The 20,508-nt window shown below is 43.2% G+C and overlaps 2 protein-coding genes, 1 long non-coding RNA gene and 1 other non-coding gene across 18 annotated transcripts in view; 3 read left to right on the plus strand and 1 right to left on the minus strand.

Annotated features, from left to right (window-relative positions):
* LOC125715113 (serine-aspartate repeat-containing protein I-like) overlaps positions 1–2,805 on the minus strand; it is a 31,616-nt gene extending 28,811 nt beyond the window's left edge. For 12 of the 13 annotated variants that reach the window (XM_048986368.1, XM_048986367.1, XM_048986357.1 and 9 more), the window contains exons 1-3: positions 2,453–2,802; positions 2,112–2,200; positions 292–781 (exon numbers count right to left, since the gene is read on the minus strand). In XM_048986368.1, the coding sequence (XP_048842325.1) occupies positions 292–781; positions 2,112–2,200; positions 2,453–2,492 (619 nt within the window). In that variant the 5' untranslated portion in view covers positions 2,493–2,802. Of the gene's footprint in view, positions 1–291; positions 782–2,111; positions 2,201–2,452 lie in introns of all 13 variants that reach the window. The other variant, XM_048986356.1, reaches the window with a different exon arrangement.
* An 87-nt stretch (positions 2,806–2,892) lies between these two features.
* LOC125714879 (uncharacterized) lies at positions 2,893–5,210 on the plus strand. Of its 2 annotated transcripts, XR_007383873.1 has the most exons (4): positions 2,893–3,373; positions 3,572–3,622; positions 4,016–4,220; positions 4,526–5,210. It is a non-coding gene; the product is annotated as an uncharacterized LOC125714879 (long non-coding RNA). The 2 variants fall into 2 exon arrangements; XR_007383872.1 differs by having other exon boundaries at positions 2,893–3,622.
* A 4,329-nt stretch (positions 5,211–9,539) lies between these two features.
* trnal-uaa (transfer RNA leucine (anticodon UAA)) lies at positions 9,540–9,622 on the plus strand. The gene has a single exon. It is a non-coding gene; the product is annotated as a tRNA-Leu (tRNA).
* Positions 9,623–16,545: 6,923 nt separating this feature from the next.
* The window catches only part of utrn (utrophin), a 112,782-nt gene continuing 108,819 nt past the window's right edge, over positions 16,546–20,508 (plus strand). For both annotated transcript variants that reach the window (XM_048986598.1, XM_048986595.1), the window contains exons 1-2: positions 16,546–17,023; positions 18,634–18,794. In XM_048986598.1, the coding sequence (XP_048842555.1) occupies positions 18,722–18,794 (73 nt within the window). In that variant the 5' untranslated portion in view covers positions 16,546–17,023; positions 18,634–18,721. The remainder of the gene's footprint in view (positions 17,024–18,633; positions 18,795–20,508) is intronic.

A 20,508-nucleotide genomic window follows, 5' to 3' on the forward strand; every position in this document is an offset into this window, starting at 1 on the left:
ACTAAGGTGTGCTACTGTGTAAAGTGCATAACTATGGCTGGAAGGTGAACTATTTAACATCATGAGATCAACAAGTTTAATTGTTTTTTACTTTTAATTTGTGACTGACTAAAATACCTTTTATACCCATTTTTCTTTATAATTTTAAGTCTTGTACAAGCAAAAATTTTACAAAAAGGGAGTATACTTACAGCCACATGAGTAACTAAAATGTCTTACAAAATGCTTAACTTAATATAAAGTCATCTATTGTAACAATAAGCACAGACAGACTACAGACAGTCTAACTACCTGGTATGTCTTTCCTGTCATCACGTTCTTCTGACGGCTCCAGCTCGTTACCCTCCTTTCGGTTCCCCCCTGTAGGCTCCTTCACAGTTTCATCGTCCTCACTGTCGGACTCTATGCTGGCCTTACGTTTCCCTTTGCTCCTCCCGACCACCCTGTCATCTGATCCAATCTCAATATTCTGTTTTCTGGCCTCAGTTTCAGAGTCAGCGTCCCCAGACTGGCCTCTCTGGGCTGACATTTGCTCCTCAGCATCACTGTCATTAATATGCTGCTTTGGTTCATCATGTTCAGAGCTCCCACTTCTTCTCAGGAGGTCCAGCTCATTTCTGTCACTGGCAGTAGGTCTGGAGACACCCTGTTTCAAGTGACTGTCATGTAGACCATTCTCAGAGTCGCTGTCGCCCTGCCCGACATCATATTCGTTTTGCATAATGTGCTCATCATTAGACTGGTTATCATGGGCTTCACCTTCTGCCTCACAATCTTCATCCTGTGCATTGAAGGGGTAAAAGTTTACATTGTTTAACATAAAAGTCATATACAGACTAAGGCAGCGTTTCTCAAAATAAGGGCCGCGGACTGGTGCAGGTCTGTGAGACGATACCTGCCTGTCCGCGGCGCCTCGCTTCTGCACCAATCAAAATTCCGTAAGATCAAGGGGGTGTTCCACAAAGCAGGATTAAGGGAAAGTCTGACTTATTTTGACAAGTCTGGTTCTTTTAAGTGGGAGTTCTGTTCCATCAATGTGTCCGAAATTAAATCCCGGTTAAGTTACCATGGTAACTTCGGCGAGTGAACAAGACTGCTTTGGAGCAAGTTAACTATCTCACTTAAAGATCATTCTGTCGGACGAAATTCCGCGATCTTACTACTCATGTCATGTAATCTGTTGAATTGTGTGTCCTCATCTCTGATAGTATTTTAAGTTGTCTGATTGACTTATTTTGTTGACCTGTAAGGTGTACCAAAATGACATGATTTAGTTTGAGTGAGCGGGAGAATGAGTCTTGTATATAAAAAATGGAACCCTGTAGTCAGTGCTGTGAGTAAAAGCAAGATAAGAGAGCAGAGAATAAAAACCACCTTTCCTGAACTAATCCTCTGCGTGATGAGCTGAGATTGCAACATTAACAGGCAGATATTTTTATATTTTGTTTAATCACTGTCTACTTTGAAAGTTTATTACTAAACTTGCAAAGACAAGACATGGTTATTTGTGCAGAACATTTCACACGGATGCGATTGAAAGAAACACCGCTCTTGTTTTACACGTTTTCTGATTCATTTGGTCGATCTATCGTTCATCCGTTAATTTGGACTTCTTAAATATCTCGAGTGTGCACACAAAGTGAGACTATGTAAGTCTGCCTCGAATGAGTCTTGATTAGTTAAAGCTGAGCTGCGTTCATGGAATAACATGAGGCTAAGTTTAGAGATGGTGCAAGGTTGAGTCTGACTTTTTCGGGAAAGTCTGCCTTTCTTTATCGAATACACCCCAGGTCAGGTATAATAATAATAATAATAATAATAATAATAATAAATACTATCTATAGTAATAATATCTATCTATGTGGATACGCATCAGAGGGGGGGGGGGTAGTTTATGCAGGGCCCTGCAGCCCCGAAGCCTGATACGACTAGTACCCAGGAAAAATAAGTTCGAGAAATGCTGGACTGAGGTATCTCTACGCTAATTCAGGATCTTACAATTGCCCATCGATTGCAATTAATTCTACTTTATCGGAACACAAACTGGGAAAGTTTGCACAATGTATATACGTTTATTAATATATTACAATCCATAAGGAGAAAAACACCACCTCGAAAGGACGTACGGCACTGTTCACATTATCTTCGTCGAGGGATTCGGGCGCGAGCTCGTCCTGTACAATGGTGCCACCGCCATCATCTGCAAACACATGGCGGTGACGAACATGCGCTCTACTAGAATAATAGATTCTTACCATCACCGTTATCACCATGCTAGATAGTCACACTTGCTTAGCACTATACTTTTGATTTCTGGTTATCAAAGCAACATACATCGTGGACAAATAGCACACTAATACTAAAAAATACGTACCAAACCCAGTTATATTGCTTTACGTAAAACTACGTTATTTTTAAATAATAAATTTGCCTGAAACACCAATTAAACTACCTGAACGGGCTCCGGAAAAGAATTCCTTTTCTCCAGTCATCCGGTCTTTCAGCGTTTTGAAACTCTGTGACGTTTAAGGTACCCGCGTTGCTGGAATGTACTGGATAATATTACAATATACGTTATAATCGCTAATAACCCTGAAAACCACAAAACAACCAGCTGATTCACTGGTAACGAAAACAATGCAGCGGTCTGGAGAGCTAAACCTCTTAAGACTAGAGAAGAAAAAAATTTCAAACTGTTAAAATTAAAAACTAAAACAAAAAACGGAGTATAAAATAAACAAGCACGAATAATTTAAATTATAAGCCAATCACACACCAACAGCCGCTCATGCTCGCTCCATGAAGAATAGCCGGAAATGGATTAAGGTGGACATTTAACTGATATACGTAAAGGAAGTGACGTGATATTGGTTTTTTGCTTGAGCAAAGAGTTTGAGAAGTTATTAGATTTTGATTTAGCGTTCTTTTCTCGTTCATTTTAATAACAGTAATTTCGTTTTAAGTACAGACGCAATTTAAGTCAAGTCTCTTATAGCTTTACAATTAAAAAAATATTTGCTCGTAATTAAAAAATTTTTTAATTATGTGTTCAATCAGATTGAGACGTGCTACCATGAATGAATTGATGAAGTATAGCATGATATTTGACATGTTTGAGTTTAAAAGAATCAGTCTATGCTCTCATTGTGCATAAGTGCCGATTTCTCGTGTCATTTCATGTAAAGCTACAAGCTAACCTTAATTTAACACGGTATATTTTTCGATTTTTTTGCTCAATCCGCTCTTCAGTATTATATGGTGGTAAACATCGTCAGAAGTAGCTGTATTCCAGGCACTTAATTCTTTGCATAATTATTACAAAAACATTACTCAAAAGGTTTTATAGGCCACGTACATTGGCCTTAGTGTATTGGTAAGTTATTCTTTGCGTGAATTGTTACAGGTCTATGAGTAAAGTAATTAGTGTGTTTTTTGTGACTTGTAGAGAAATAGCCAAATTCATTGACCATGGACTGAAAAATCAGGCCTGAATATTCAGGTAAACAATTAGAGTCATGTTTTCTCAAGCACAGTTGTAAAATCAGTATCGCATTTGTTATTGTTTTCACAGGATGTTCCACGGCAGACATCGGGGAATGACTGTGGGATTTTTATGCCTATGGTAAGTTACAAATCATTTGGTGAAGTTCTGTAAATAATTTCCTGTGGTAACACCGTATGTTTTTTCTCTCTAGTATGCACTCTGTATTCTTACAGATGTCCCATTGTTTCACACTAGTATTTTCCTTTCTTAATAAAATTGCTGCCACCTTATTGTCAAAGCTGTCATTTAATAACATGTTTAATTGTAAAAGCAGTATGACTCTGTTCTAATATATATTGTATGTATTTCTGTTTTTAAGCGGAATATGCCATTGATCAGGGAATGGTAGTGTATCAATTTAATGGAGCGGTTTAAAACTGAAGGGTATTCTTTGGGAAGCTTTCATATTTGGGTATTGGTCAAATTAATAGTAAAACTTGTTAACCATAGCTCCTCTTATTTCTCTCTCAGACATGGCTTTAGATTTGCCTTTTGGACTGGTGAGGCAACTCGCCTCCTTCAGGGCAAGTTGCAGCCTGTATACATGGTATCCAAGACGTCTAAAATAAGTCAAAGCACCCCAAGATATGAGGTGCTGCTCAGTGAGCACACTTCAAACAACAGAAAACTTGTGGACCTAATAATCAAGGAACAAGAGGCAAAAGAATAGCTGAAGGTAAGATATTATTCCTTTAGTGTTTTCAATGGTTATAAGTAAGAACTAACACAGGCAAATTATGCATTTAGTAGCCATGTTGCACATTGACATAAATGTGTTTTTGTTGTACCAAGAAATCCCACTGTTTGCAACCCTCAGCAGCTATTAGTTGTAATACAAAGTGAAAGAACGTTTTTCATACTGTAGGTACTGAATGGTTAGTTAAGGAAAGGAGAGTAGATTGCAGTCTGTAATCTGAAAATTATAAAGTGCATTATTATATTATGTGGCGGGTGACTGTTTATAGTGCTTCCTTGTCATAGGGCATATTAACGAGCAAGAAGAAATCAAAGTAGCTGAGAAGGTTTCAGAAACCATCTTCTTACATCGTTCCTGTGTATTTCGAGGAACGATGAACAACAAATATTCGTATGATGAACAACAAAACCAAATATTCAAATACCTTAAAGATTTCCTTGTCAGGATCTTCCTTCATTCTTGATGTATTGATGCCAGAGGTAAGTGTTGGATTAATTTTGAATGCGCTTGATTAAGTTGTTGAGCTTATTATTTGGTAGATAAATCATGCTTTTATTCCAGTGCACTGAATAATATTGATGTTCAGAAGGCAGAGGAAATGTCGTATGGGTATGTACTCGTGTTTAATCTTGAGGATTTTATTTTTAATTATTCTGTAAAAATTAAGCAATTTTTCTTTTCAGTGGAAAAAAATGCCTCAGTTGAGAAATCCATGAAATGGAAAGGTGTTTGGTTGTAAGAATTGTACTTTCTGTGTTGACATTTTTTTGTTTGTTCCATCAGAAGACATCTTTAGTGTAATGTTTCTTCTTTTTCGTCTGTCTTTCTATTCCTTTTTATCCTCCTCTCTTCCATTCTCTCTTCATTGCTCTTTCTACTATAGTATTACATTTCATTGATTTGTTTTTATATATATATATTTGATTGTTGTTTCATTGTTTTAAAATAAATGTTCGTTTCAACTTCAAATCTGTCATCTGAATTTTGCATCACTGCATCCACGATATAACTGATTTCTATCAACATAATTTTTAAGATAAATGTTTTGTTTTACTTGTAGTATTAAAATATTAACGGATTAATAATGTATGTAGTGTGTTCGTAAAGAAGTTTAAAGGAAACATTGTATCGGCAATATGAAATCATAATTGTTTATATTAATAACCCCCATACATTTTTATTTATTACCAAACATGTAAAAATAAAAAAATTACAAGATTGTGGTGATTTTGCTCTCATTTAAGATCTTCTAAAAAGAAATATTTGGTGCGTTTCCAAAAAACGGCTCTTGGTGTTACAAAGATTCTTGGCGTATGTCTTGGCGAAGTTCCCTGAACAATGTCTTATGACAGATATACTCGAGATGCGATTATTCCCAACATGCAGCGACTTTTGGACTGCGTTATGACAGGAAGTTGTGTATAAATTAACTTAAAATTGTGTTTTTATAATGAAAAAAAAATCAATGTTAAGTGTAATTATGAAAACTAAAAAAGAACACTCATTGCACAGGTAGTTAAATTGGTTTGACTCTGTGGTGTGCAGCCTACATAAATATACGCGGTGCACATATATGTACACCGAAGTGTTAGTTTAAGATGTGTGCCCACCATACATTTTGCATCGTTGCTTGAGCCAGGATCCACAGATTCTAATATTGCACTTCACCCCTCTAAAGCCTATATGGCTGATTTGACAAAATTAAATTGTTTATCGTGTTGCGTGGCAGCAGTTCAACATTTTTAAAAAAATTAAGTAAAACGAGTATTGTATTTACTACTAAATGTTTCTGTAATAAAAATTCCAAAAGAAAAACAGCAGCCTTCGACTTGAAAACATGAACAAAAATTTGGAATATGCATCCACGCCCCTTCGCACTGAAATCGTATAAAAATACACTAGTTCCAGCTTTTAGAGGTGCAGAACTTTATTCAACTGTTGCTCCAGTGAGTTATTTAATCGTCGGAAATAATGACTCTTGTGGTACTATATAAAATTAAATGAATTGAAATTCATCCATCCATTCATTTTCCAAACCGCTTATCCTACTGGGTCGCGGGGGGTCCGGAGCCTATCCCGGAGGCAATGGGCACGAGGCAGGGAACAACCCAGGATGGGGGGCCAGCCCATCGCAGGGCACATTCACACACCAGGGCACATGCACACCTATGGACAATTTAGTAACTCCAATTAGCCTCAGCATGTCTTTGGACTGTGGGGGGAAACCGGAGTACCCGGAGGAAACCCCACGACGACATGGGGAGAACATGCAAACTCCACACACATGTGACCCAGGTGGAGACTCGAACCTGGGTCCCAGAGGTGTGAGGCAACAGTGCTAACCACTGCACCACCATGCCGCCCCCCTGAATTGAAATTCAAGATAGATATTAAGGGGTGGTTCTGCAAGAGTTCGAGTATTGTTTTGAATCCTCCATGGAGCAGGGGGGTATTCCATGAAAGTGGCTAAAGAAAGGCAGACTTTCTCGAAAAAGTCAGATTCAACCCAGCACCATCTCTAAACTTAGCCTCATGTTGTTCCATGAACGCAGTTTAGCTTTAACTATTCAAGGCTCATTCATGCAGACTTGCATAGTGGCACTTCCGGGATATTTAAGAAGCCCAAATGAACGGATGAACGATAGATCGACCAAATGAATCAGAAAACGTGTAAAACAAGAGCGGTGTTTCTTTCCGCCGCAAAACAAACGCTGCTGATGGAGCTGTATGAAAAATACAGAAATGTAATCGCTGAAAAAAGGCAGTTCTGTGGCCGTAAATAAAGCAAGGGAGTTGCTTGGCAATGAATAAACTAAATGCACAAGTTACGTAAATGTTGTAAGTGCTTAGTACAGTGGCGTGGTGGTACAGTGGTTTATGTTGTCTTACACTGTGAAAGTTCCTGGTTCGATCCCCAGTTATCGGGGAACCTACTGGGTTGACTTTACGTGTCATTTGTAGAACCCTTGTTTGTTACCCATATGTTAATATGGTGTTCGATGTGTAATAAGTGTAGCGAACTAAAACTCCTATGTTCGCTACAACTTAAGCGGGTCCACTGGTAACCACTGCCACCACCTTTCTTTATAATTTATCTGGGGAGGTCCAGACACCAAAGCCAAGAGTATAAATAGAATATTACTTTATTTCATGTAATAGCCGGGGATCACAATCCTTCCAAAGGGCAACACCAGACAATAGGGGGCAATACATCACACGTGTTGACTCCACACATCAGATCACACCACAAAATCCATAATTATAAATACACAAATCTAGTGAGGGGAAAAGCACTGCACTCCGTATATCACCCAAATCACCCCCATCAGTCTCCTTCCCCACCCTCAACAACTGTACTACCAACCCCGGCTAAAATCAACACACAACCACACACATTCATACGAAAAAGACAGAAACCTTTAAAAGGACGGTTACTTCTAAGGGGAGAGGCAACACAGCCCCCCGTCCTTCCCCCGAAGAAGGAAGAGGCTCTACTCCCAAAGCGCACTTCGCTCCGCGGCTCCTTGTCACCCACACATCGCTAACTTCCCTACACATTCATCCCCCCACCTCACTCTTACCTACTTATCTTCGCCCGCGGCCGATCTAACATCAGCGACGGACACACCACATTTCCCCCAACATTAACCGCGGACAGCCAAGGGATTCCCCCTCCCTCCCGAACCACACCGGTCCTTTCTCCACCAAACCAAACCAAACATAGAACAACCCCTCAATCTATTCCACCCCCCTTTAAAAAGACATTCCTCCCCCCAGCTGTAACCCATTAACAATCACAACAGATACTCCCCACAACATTCACCACAGATGTTATTTTTGCACTGTTTATCTCTTTGTAATAGTGTTATGTTTCAGATAGGATTGTAATGTATTGCGTGGCTGATGGGTTTAGGGCAGGGACAACTATGGTGTGATTCGGGCAGGTAGAGTAACAGGAATGGAGGGCACACAGGCACTTTGAGCAGCTCGTGGGGGTCCACTGAGTGGAGTGCAAAGATCGCATGCATCATACGGAGAACTCCACGCAGATCACCGCATACAGTCCCGTTTAGCAAGTGCTTTATGTGCTCGTGTTTCAATGTTTTCGGTGAAGTAAAAATCATCACGTTATTGGAAAAGAACCCTATGCATGCCTGAAATTTATTCACCTTGTCCAAGTGTGCAACACATTCTTACTGTAAAATGCTATTCTGTATTATGTGATCTCCGTAAAATACTTTCAGTTGCATCCGTGTGAAATTTTCTGCACCAATAACCGTATTTTGTCTTTCCTTTTTACTAATAAACTTTCAAAGTAGACTGTGGCTAAACAAAATATAAAAGTTTCTTAATTCCTGTTCATATTATTTTAACGATTTTTTTTCAGTTTCAGTCATTGCATTTCATGTTTGACCTTTGTAATACGGGTACGCTTTTATTTATTTTGGAATTAATTAGACGTGATTTTTATAGGCTTTATTATATTGATTATGTTGCAATCTCAGCTCTGTTCTCCATATTATGGAAATATCGCGCAGAGAATTACTTCAGAAAAGATGGTTTTTATTCTACTCTTTCTCGTCTTGACTTTACTCACAGCACCGACTACAGGTTTTCATTTTTAATATACATATATACAAGACTCACTCTCCCGCTAACTCAAACGAAGACGTCACTTAAAACAGAGAAATGCACTGTATGTAATAAACTCGCACACGAAGATCGTGGTCGAAAAATCAAATAAATCGGGGCATGTCATTTAGGTACAATACACCAAGAAAATAATTCAATCAGATAATGTGAAATATTGTTGACAAATCAGGACACATAATTCAACAGATTACATGAAGTGAGTTTCATCCGGCGGAACGATCTTTTGGGAATCTGTTCCCACACGTCGGACGTTCTTTGAGACAACGCTTAACTAAGCGAGACTGTTAACCTGGTCCGGAACAGACTTGTTCACTCGCCTAAGTTACCATGGTAGCTCAGCGGGGATTCATTTAGGATACTTTGATGGAACGGAACTTCCACCTAAACGAGCCAGACTTGTCGAAATAAGTCAGACTTTCCCTTAATCCTGCTTCGTGGAACACCCCCGCCAAGAGAACTGGGTGGATTGTTTCTTTTTTGCTTAACCTCTTCATACTTTGGGTGTTGTGTGATTGGACCTCACACTAGTAGAAGCGGATTGATTAAGGGCCAAAACTCAAAACACGGAAGATAATGTGTATTTATACTATAATTCCATGAATACTATGAATACTATGTGCTGATGGAGCAGCAGCGATTATATTCACCAGGATGGCCGAGTGGTTAAGGCGTTGGACTTAAGATCCAATGGATGTATGTCCGCGTGGGTTCGAACCCCACTCCTGGTAATGCGTTTTCTATTAATCGTGTGGTGTAGTTTTCGCCATACTTCAAAATTGCTCATTGGAGTAATAATAAACATTTCAAAATTGTAGAAAAACGTTTTTGTTCGTGTTTTTTCTCCTACGTTTGATAAATTGCTGGGAAAATAACACTGAGGTAAAGTTTAAAAGGAAATATTTTTTCAAGGTCGAAATAGAGTTTTACATAAAAAAATACAATTAGGGTGAGTATTGTTAAAACGGGATACTTTCTGGAAAAAAATTACAGAATCATATCAATGTCTTGTTTCCCAATTTGATAGCATTATAAATACATTAAAGAGAAAATAAAGTATTAGTAAACATATATATTTAGATAGGCCTACTGCAAAGTTTAATTGTCCCATTTTACCGGATAACCCATTTTAGTAATACTCAGCCTACTGAATTCAGCTTCACAAGTAATTATTTAATTTGTATGTATAGACTTGACTGATTTCAATAAATACCTTACGTTTCACAAGACAATGCAAAACGCCTAATAAACGCAAACAATTTCAAACAAAATTGATTGTTTCGTAGAGGTGATATTTGGCTTATAACCTGAAATTACGCTTATGTCACATATGTGTGGAGTTTGCATGTTCTCCCCATGTCGTCGTGGGGTTTCCTCCGGGTACTCCGGTTTCCCCCCACAGTCCAAAAACATGCTGAGGCTAATTGGAGTTGCTAAATTGCCCGTAGGTATCCATGTGTGAATGAATGGTGTGTGAGTGTGCCCTGCGATGGGATAGGCTCCGGACCCCCCGCGACCCAGTAGAATGAGCGGTTTGGAAAATGGATGGATGGATGTTCACTGAAAGCTCTCTCAGACACTGTCGTTTATTAGCCACAAGATGTCGCGCGTGTTCTTTTACATCCATCCAGTCGTTCCAATCACCTGGCGTTTGTCACAAGGCAGGGGTGTACCCTTGATGCCAGTTGCATCGCACGGCACAAACGCACGCAACACAGACTACGGGCAATTCAGAGTCCTCAGTTTGCCTAACAATGTGTTTGAACTGCAAGAGGAAAGTGGAATATTCAAAGCAAAAGAGGCTTCTTTTTACAGAAAGACCCAAAGGCAGAAAATTGGAAATTTACGCGCATCACTTTGTAAGCGATAACCGCCAATTGCACATAACGTGAGTTGTTCCAAAGACGTAATTATTCTGGAAGTTCTTAGGGGGACGGGGGGTTCGGCTGATTTGGTTCCGACCAGTGTTGAAACCAAATCTACGCCCTCATTAAAAAACGAAAAAAAAATTCATTTCTCCTGCTTGGACTTATTAAATTTTATGTGCGGGCTATATTTAAGCAACAAAAAATGAGTCTGTGATGCATGAAATAAAACAGTCCACAGAGGTGGAACGAGTGGCGTGCACATTACTTTATTTTAATTGAAATATCGTTCCAGAGCGCTGTTGTTTTTTTTTCATCCACTCCGCTACTCCACATTTTACAATAGAATTTTTGTGCCTTGACTTCATAATCCGAAGTGATAATTAGCTTCTATCGCAGCAACATTTTCAAAGAATCCATTGGATTTCGGTTTTCCAAAAGGTATAATTGACTGAAAAATTGCGACGTGGACCTGTCAGCATGAAGTCATTTTAGCTGCCTCCGAAAACCAGACGACGCCTCCAGCGACACATCTACGAGCTTCCCGGGCCAGCTGGGACTCAGCCCGGCATTCCTAACCTGCGTGTAAACGCCCCCACCACTTTACCTGCTCCTCCATGCGACACCTGCGTGAGCGCACGACAGAGCGCTAATTTGTGAAAAATAAAACCCTCTCTTTGTGCTGCATGAGGAAACAGACACAAAAGACAGCTGAGCAGAGAGGCAGCGAGTCCTTAGCAACTGAATCGGGATCAGTATGAATATATAACTCTGCTCTGTGCGGGCAATATAGGGTACTTATCTCTTTAGCGAAATAACAGACCACAAGTAAAACGGTCTGCTGAGTACAGAGGCTTATTTTATTTCACCATATATAGTCAGTGGCCAGTTGATTAGTTATACACATGCTAATTAATAGATGCAGCCTGCTGTTACAAACTGAATCACGTGGCTAGAACTGAATTCATGTATCATCCAGACAGTGTCACACATTGACAAGTCAATGCCGCAAGTGGAGAACTAACAGCTTTGCATAACACTAGCAGACAGAAAGGCTTCTGTGAATGGACGTCTCTACCCTTGAAGCAGATGCGGAGGTAAATCTGGGTCCTACCACCTACTACCTAGATGTATCTAAAGAATTTGCCACTGAATGTATTACTGAAGCAACTCAGTTTAATAAAAATCATTCTCAAGGGTATAAGAGCAGAACCTCAATTGGGAATGTGTCCCAATGCTTTGATCAAAAGATTATTTCTTAGAACAAACTGTCAACGGAACAATTTCTCATATGTCTATCCTTTTCAGAATATAGGTACAAAATTATTTTCTCCCTTGTCTGAATACCATTTTGTTTTGGCTTTATAAGCAGAAATCCTGGAAGCCTAGCTCAGAGACTACGCGTCCTGCCCCGATCGTCCGCCCCTTCCGTGTGCCACGCCCCCCCCATTAACCCCGTGTGGATTGTCAGTGTTTATCAGCTGTTTCTGATTGTTGTCATTAGTCCTATGTATTTAGTCCGCGTTTCAGTTTATTTCCCCCGTCCAGTCACGGTATTGTCTGTCTGCGGTTTGTCTACCTTGTTCATAATTAAACCCAGCATTACCCGATTTCCCGGCTCTGCTCGAGCTTCCCTGGTGTTATGCATGACAGAATGATCGAACGCCACACTAAAACGCCTCCCCTCACCGACGCAGAATTCCTCCAGCTAATCGACGAAACGATCTACTGGGTAACTCAGCCAGAGGTAAAAGAGAACCCTGCGCCTTGATCCCTCGCTATTCGGACAAGGGAGCTCTTGGAGCAAATCTCCCCGCCCGATAACTCGCACCTCCTAGCGGAAGTACGAGCCAACCTACGGCAGCTGAGGACTGGAGTGGTTGTGTCCATGGTAAGGCAGGTGTACTTGAACTGTGGAGGATTCCCTCTTCCGCTGTCCGGTCAACCCGAACTCCCGGTGTCCCCTGCAGTATTGGCTCCGCGAAAAAAGCGAACGAGTCGCAAACGAGGGGGCGTGTCCGACACCCTTCCGGGATCTCCCGATATCTCTTCGGTCCCCGCCCACCTCATGCACGATGCTCCTCTGCCTGCAGCTTCGCCTACGCCTGACGCTGGTCTGCCTGCTGCCGCGTCTGCACCTGATCCAGGCCCCGCTAGTTTCCCCGTGGCCCTTAATGGGGCATACCCCGCAGCGTTTGTGGAGCCCAGGGTCACTAGCTTCCAGTTATAGCCAGCCAGCTCCTGAGGCGTCTGATCCCACTGCACCTGCTCATGAGACACCCCTCCTCTTGCCTGGTCCAGTGACCTACCTCCTGGTAGGTTCTCTCCCTTGCCCTGTCCCTGCAGCCCATTCCTTTGTGGGCACGTGTCTCACCGTAAAGGTGCCAGGGCTACGGAGGAGGAATAGGAGGAAGCTATTCCACAGACTGCGAAAGCTGCTCTACTTGAGGACGGATCAGGCTTACCAGCCGGGGATACTGCACCCACATCTGAGGAGCACCCCCCTGCTCGGCCCCTGGTGGTTCTAGTTTCTGCCCAGGCCCCTGGGGTTCCTGTGCAGCAGTGCCTGCAGTGGCCCTTGTGGTTCCTGCTCTGCCCCCGGCAGCTCCAGTTCCTGCTTTGATCCCCTCGGCTCCAGCTCTGCCCCCAGTGGTTCCTGACCCGGCGGCTCCAGCTCTTCCCCAGGTGGGCCCTGTTCCGGCCTCGCCACCTCCGGCCTCGCCCTCTGAGGTCCCTGCTCTGGCACCTGACGAGTCGGTCCCTGTGGTGCCCGACATGCCTTCTCCTGAGGTTTGCAACCTGGTGGCTGACGCGCCATCCTTGAGGCCTCATTCCCGGCCGCTGACCCACCACCTTGTGAGGTTCCAGCCGAGGCGCTGCCCCCAGCAGTCCCAGCCCCGGCTGCCGATTCTGGCTGCCGACGCAAGGTCCACGTCTCAGGGGATGACGTGCCACCCCCAGTGGCTCCAATCCCAGCGAATGACACGGTCCGGGAGGTTCCCATCCTGGCGGCCCTTACGCCACCTTCCCTGCATCTTGACCCCTTGGCCTCTGTCCCCCTGGTCCCTGACTACCAGGTTCCAGTCTCCCAGGTTTCTCACCCGGCTCCCATATTCCCAGCTTCCCTGGTCCCCGTCCCCAAGGAGGTCCCTGATGGCCGGACCACCACTCCACCCTGGATGGCGGAGGAGCTTGAGTGGGACCCCTCAGGGACAACCCTGACCACACCCTTGGACCCCTCCAAGGGGTCACCCCAACTAGCGCCACCGTATCATGGTGGATCTCAGCCGGGTTCCCGTCTCTCGGAAAGGGAGGGGACACCGACGTCGGGCTAGAATCCCTGGCTCGCCTTCGCTCCCTCAGACTCCATCTCTGCCCCTAACCTCACCCGCGGCGCCTTGTCGGCCAGCTGTGGCCCGATCTCTGCCTCCTCAGTTGCTTGCGTCTGGGCCAGCTGTGGCTGTGCCCCCGCCTTCCATGGCAGTTTCCCCTGTCGGATCATGGTATTGTCTGTCTGTGGTTTGACCGCATTGTTTACAATTAAACCCAGCATTACCCAATTTCCTGACTCTGCTCGCGTTTCCCTGGTGTTATGCATAACACTACGGCCCCTAACAGTTCTGGGTCTCTTAGGTACATTATCACAAGTTACCTCCCAGTGGATTTGCTACCCTGCTGTCAGGATTGGTATAAGAAACTGACTCCAAAGCTGACTATGAGCTCCAGTAGTGTATTCCCCTGTATTTGCCCTTTGCCACATGACTGTTGGCTTCCAGTGGCAGGGGGCAGTGCAGAAGTTCTAGAAACCTCTCTAGGTGACCATGATGTGCTAGTGAAGCAGGTACGATTGCTGCTTGTGATGTGTGACAGCATGTTGCAAGGTCCACCAAAGACAAAAAGTTTGATGTGACAACTCAGGATATGCTTACCCAACAGAATGAGGTCTCTTTGCTCCCATTGTGTTGCTGATTGTTCAGGCCATCATTGGTATGACCTGCCTGGGTTTGACCCATGCCAGAGTGGAGAGCTCATTCTGTCACAACATGGCCAATCGCGTGGCTAACTTAAGTGCAAGGTCTCTACACTCATTGGTCAGTTTATTAAGTACTCCTGTTTGCTGACACTGATAGGCTGCTCCACCAAACAGTGGGGCATTTAACAACAACAGGGTGTTGTATACGGCACACAAACAGGATAAAGAGCTTCAGTTCCTGTACGGCTTACGATGGGTGTGATCTATGCCGTTTTGAATGTGCTGTGACTGTTGTCAGACACCACGGTTTGAGCATCTCCACACACTACAGTGTCTAAGGCAGCGTTTCTCAAAGCAGTCCTCAGGGACCCCCCCAGATGTTCCATGTTTTTGCTCCCTCCCAACTCCCATTTGGGGATCCCCGAGGACCAGTTTGAGAAACACTGGTGTAGAGTTTACAGAGAATGGTGAGAGACAAACATTTCTATGGCTGAAACCACCGTGTTAATGACAGAGGTAAGAGGAAACTGGCCAGACTTGTTAACGCTAACAGGAAGGATACAAGTGTAAAAAGAACAGCTCAGTACAACAATGGTGTCCAGGAGGGAGGTACATACCTACCCTTGAGGGAAAAGTGGGGCCTATCTTGTTCTATCTAGGTGTACCTAATAAGCTAGCCACCGAGGGTACATCTTAAACTTCCCCTTTTGGATGTTCAACTTATAAAATGTAACAGGCTTGTTTTCTCCAAGTAAAGATTATTTTTGCGAAGAGACTGGATAGAATAACTAGCACCATATTTAGCTGGTCCACAGGACAGACTTGGGGTATGTGAGCTCACGCTCAGTTTCATTTTTTATGTGATTTAAAAATACTTAAATTATAAACTTCTCTCTCACACAATTGAAGTTTGTAAGCCTTAAAAATAAGCATAGCCTAAATATTAGATACACAAGTTATAAAAGTTGTGCATCTTTTTAGACTTGAAGGAATATTCATAAGTCATGAATGTATTCATGTTAATCTACGGTTAATGTCTACAGTACAATTTAACATTCGAACATTCCAACCGCAATTTTTAAACAACTACTCTGCTTTTTCACAATGTGGAACTAAATACTATATAAACCAGGCCAATGAGTCATTGAAGACAGCAGTATATAGATTACGTATTGGCCACACGTGTAATGTGCTGATTCTCAAGGGGAGGCAGGTGGACCCCGCCACACGGAAAGGGCGAGCCCTGCTTCAGGTATCGACCCAAAAGCGCTGGACCAGGCGTGACAACGGAGTAACACTACGTTGTTCCTACCCAAATCGTTGTATTAACTTACGAAGCCATAGTGCTGTTTTTGTAGCGAAACTTTATGCTGAAAGGTTCTTACTAAAACATGATTTGGGAGCCGAAATGAAGTAAAAAAATAAAATAAAATGACCCACTGAATCCCAACGCCCACCCCCACGCGACTGGCCCCTCCCCTTAAACTTTGGCATTACATTCTCACCGCGTTCCTTCAGACACGTGACACTAAAACTTGAATCTTAAAAACTTGGACCAATATCTCCACATATTTGTAGCAATCAGAAATTAACCAAACTGGAGTGAAAAAAAAGTTTATTTCTAAATATGGTGGACAGCTTTTATGAGGATCGGACTCCCCTAGTGCACCTTAAATGTTTTACAAGCTTCGATATCGTTCTATTTTTTTTTTTTTTTTTTTACCAAAGTTAGTAGTTCATCCAAGATCCTTCCCACCTCTGAGTTCTGGGTGTGTGATGATGGCGTGCGGGGGGGGGGACCGCTCGGCCGCGTGGTCACGTGACGCGGACCGCGCCATGTTCCCATCGCTTGATATTGTAACTTCACGGGCGCTCGGGAAAAAGGTAGCGACGGGAATAAAGTTAGGGACCAAGCTGCAAAAGCCTGCGGCGCTGTGGGGCTCAGAGAAAGTACAGTCACTGAACGCTACCAATTTGCCCCGATTGCTTCTGGAGCACGGGGAACTGCAACATGGATCGTCCTATGGGAGGATTGGCTTAATTTTTCACTTACAGCACATTTGAGTTTGGAAACTATTGTGGGGAATTGAATTAAGCCAAGGGTCGTATGCAGGCTGGCTGTCTCCATCCGAGTTTTTAGGAATGCTTCAGTATAAAGTATCTTAAAGCCCGTAGTGTGATTATCGAACGACGTTTTTCGAAAAATACGGGTTTTTTTAAAGTCAATTTTAAATATTCCATCTACACCCTTAACCTGCACGCCTCCCTGAGGTCTCGGAGCAGCTGCGGAAAAGGTGAGTGGCGCTTGAGTGATCGTGTACAAATAAACCAGTCGAATGAAATAGTTGTTACTGTTTTACTAACGCTAGAAAAGTAAATATACTGAGCTGTTACCTCGCCATTATTTCAGTTTAGGTGGCAGTTGCGCTGACTACATTTAGAAATGCAGCACGCAAACTTAGTACTTACATCAGCTTTTGGTGTGTTTACGTATGGCCCGTTAAAGAACTGGACACAATGTAACTTTTAAAAGTGGTTCAGTATTTAAATTATAATTATGACTTGCGGTTTTCGTACTTTTTTTTTTACTGGGGTTGTAATTGTAATGCGCGTTTAAATAGCGACACGAACCGGATTAAAATGACACAAGAGTACTGGGCTGGAAAACTCCCGAGGCTGGTGGTTGATTTACAATGCAGTTAAAGGGAGGGTCTTTATTTGTATTCAGTACAGAGCATTTTTAAACTCTACATTTAACAAATTACCTCTTGACCTGTTCATAAATGTAGTCATGGTCAAATTTCAGTTCGCATCGTCGCAGGGTTTTGAAAAATACTGTAATATAGTATTGTTTACTTGTCATGTCCTCTTTGCATGTAAGAAAGGTCTTTTTTAGCTGCAGAGCTGTTTTACGGAACCGAAATGGAGATCCTAACCGTTTCGTTTTGGCCGGAAGGCACACCACGTCTACAAAACTTTTATATCTTAAAACAAACTCATAGAATAGTTTCGTGAACAGTTTAAAACATGAGGTGTATATTATGACAACGTCACTTGTGCTAAACTTTCACTTATAAATGGACAATGTTCCCTTTTCAGTGCTCGATAGGAGTTCGAAAAATAGATAATTTTAATTAGTGAAAACATACAGTGATACCCCTTAAAGCGCTTCAGCTATCAATCTACCTGGTATTTATAAGAGAGGTATGCTAGTTGCACGGTTTATTTTTGTGACGTTAACTTTTTTTTTCTTTTTTTAACTCTTAACCTATCATAGTGTTCTCAAAGGCATCCTCAAACTGGTGATCAAATGATCGAAACGAGGGGGGAAAAATGAAATACCCTGAAAGGGAAATTAAAAATGAATCCCAAACAGGGTCGATCCCTGTAAATTTGCTGAAATGAGTGATCGTTAAGATAACGGGAGGCAAAGTTCTTCTTGGAATCTGACGTCCTTAGGGTTGTGGGACACTCCCGCCAGTCATCCTAGTTGGGATAACTAACCCCAGATTGCCTTAATTTAAAAATGGCTCTCCTCTGCCCTCCCGTACTCGAGAGCCTCTCTCGTATCCAGCTGCCCCAGCAATATACACCAGCTGCTCCAGTGAGAGCTGCTGTATGGTGGGTAGGGTGGTAATAATTCTTTGGACCATACAGATTGTTTGTTAGTTTCTGCTCCTTGGATTCTTTTTAAGATCTGTCTGAACTTGAGACCTGTTCTCTACGGCAAATGGGAATGCTGGACAGTGGATGAGTAGGGGAAAAATGGAATATCATTAAAGCTTAATATGTTTTTGGTAATCTGCTGTTGTGAGTTCCTGTCTATTGTAACTGAATTGTCAAACAAGTTTTCCGCATTGCAGTATTTGTGTGTTGTGATGTATGCATTTAAATTACTTTGTAGGTGTTGCGCAAGAACTGGTGCATGTAAAGGAGTTGTTTTTAAGAAAGGAACCTTTATTTACACTGGGGATCTTGAGGACCCGGCCAGCATGGCGTCCGTTACCGTCAGCTCTGAGGGGGCGGCCAACAGTGAGTTCAGCGACATCATCAAATGGAGATCAGGTAAGTCTGGGTTGGTCTCCTACCAGAGAATGGTCATGCATCATGTCACTGCTGAATGCAGGCATTGCATATGCTGTGGACCTGACGATGGAGAACGTGTGAATTATGCTGGTGGCTGTGTTGTGGTTTTGTAGAATTGTGGCCCGTAAATTATTTGATGTTAAAAGGTTTGTGTTTGCGTTGTGGGCCCCCATCGGCCGGGGGAGGGGCCAGGGTCTGGGCTTAAACAGGCCATTCACTGAGCACGCTCTGAATGGCACCACTCGGGCTCACAGGAAGGGCTCAGTTTGAAAGATGACATCCAGGGAGCGAGGTACATACCTGGTGGGGGTGTTCTCCTATAGTGACAGGAAGCCTGATGTGAGGGGCGGAGTTTTGAACACCAATGGTATTGCAGATGTGGTGCAGGTCTGGGAAAATAGTGAAAATGGCGGAAGTGGCTCCTGTGATTGAGGTTGTGTGTGTTCTGCTGGATAAGCTGCTGTGAGAATGTTGTATGGAACTTTGTTTGCTGGTGGCCTGGATCTGCATGTTTTTGTGTGTGTGTGTGTGTGTGTGTTACTGCAGATGTCAGCATCTGGCATGTTCACCTTTATGGCTTCAGCTCTCACCCAGGTGGACCAGCTTTGGTAAATCTGATATCCAGAAATGTAAATTTGACTTGCTTTGTCGTCATCCTGCTAAGCATATGTGACAGACCCAAAGCACTAGATTATTTGTTTTGGATTTCCTATTTTTTCTTAAGGGTGTTTTTTTGCCTCTGCTTCGCGATGTAAGTGTTGCCCTTGAGGAGACCGAGATGGTGGCGCTGTTCTTGTTGACGATATGTCCTGTCACCGGGGGTCTCTGGTATTCATGCTGACGTCAAAAAGGAAGTTTGGGGGCAGGCGTCCCTCCTGGAAGGTGTCCTGGACCAGGCTGTGAGGGTTTTCCCTCTGTCGGGTTGGATTCACACACCATATGAGCAAGCTCTTCTGATTGGTCCGTCTACCAGCCGATGTCTAACTTAAAACAGTCGTCTGCTGGCCTCTGTTTTTCTTGCGCTTGTTCAGTTGCCAGGCAACGTTAAAAGTAATGTTTTCTTTGCTTTTTGCCCAGAGGGGACGTCATCGCGTCTGCGTCCAGAACAGCCAATGGAACACCGGGATGAGAGAACTGGGTGCTGTGCTGGGCCCTGTGACTTTGTTTACCGCCACGATCTGCTCGGGCCAGTTTCCCAAACTTGGGATATTTTGAGCACGGGCCTCTCTGTTCCGCACCGCGAGCCAGGCTTGGGCTGCGATGCCTCTCTGTGTCGCCTTCACGCGGTATTCCCACAGTATGCAGCAGAGGTTCAGTTAAAAACAACTAACCGGGAAGGTTTGCGTTGCTAAGCTTCTGGCTATAGGTCGTCGGGGGGGGGTATTTTAGACTGGGAAAGCCGGATGTTTCCACTTTGAAAGTGAAAGGACCCCTTTTTTTGGGTAGGTTTTGGAATGATGGCTGTGATGATCCTCGTCTGGCAAGATCCACGGTGCAGTAGGACGGCGCTCATATAGTTGACTATTGACAAAGACCATATTGCCGTTAGTGGACTGTGGTGGGGGGTGGTTGGTCTGCTTCTGCTCATAAATTGATGTCACTGTGCCTCTGACACAATGACTGAGACTGAGAACTCGCATGCTAGTGAAGAGGACCTCACACCCAAACTTTACACACCCCCCCCCCCGGTGAC

This window comes from Brienomyrus brachyistius, chromosome 19, assembly GCF_023856365.1.
Source record: "Brienomyrus brachyistius isolate T26 chromosome 19, BBRACH_0.4, whole genome shotgun sequence".
Taxonomy (NCBI): Eukaryota; Metazoa; Chordata; class Actinopteri; order Osteoglossiformes; family Mormyridae; genus Brienomyrus; species Brienomyrus brachyistius.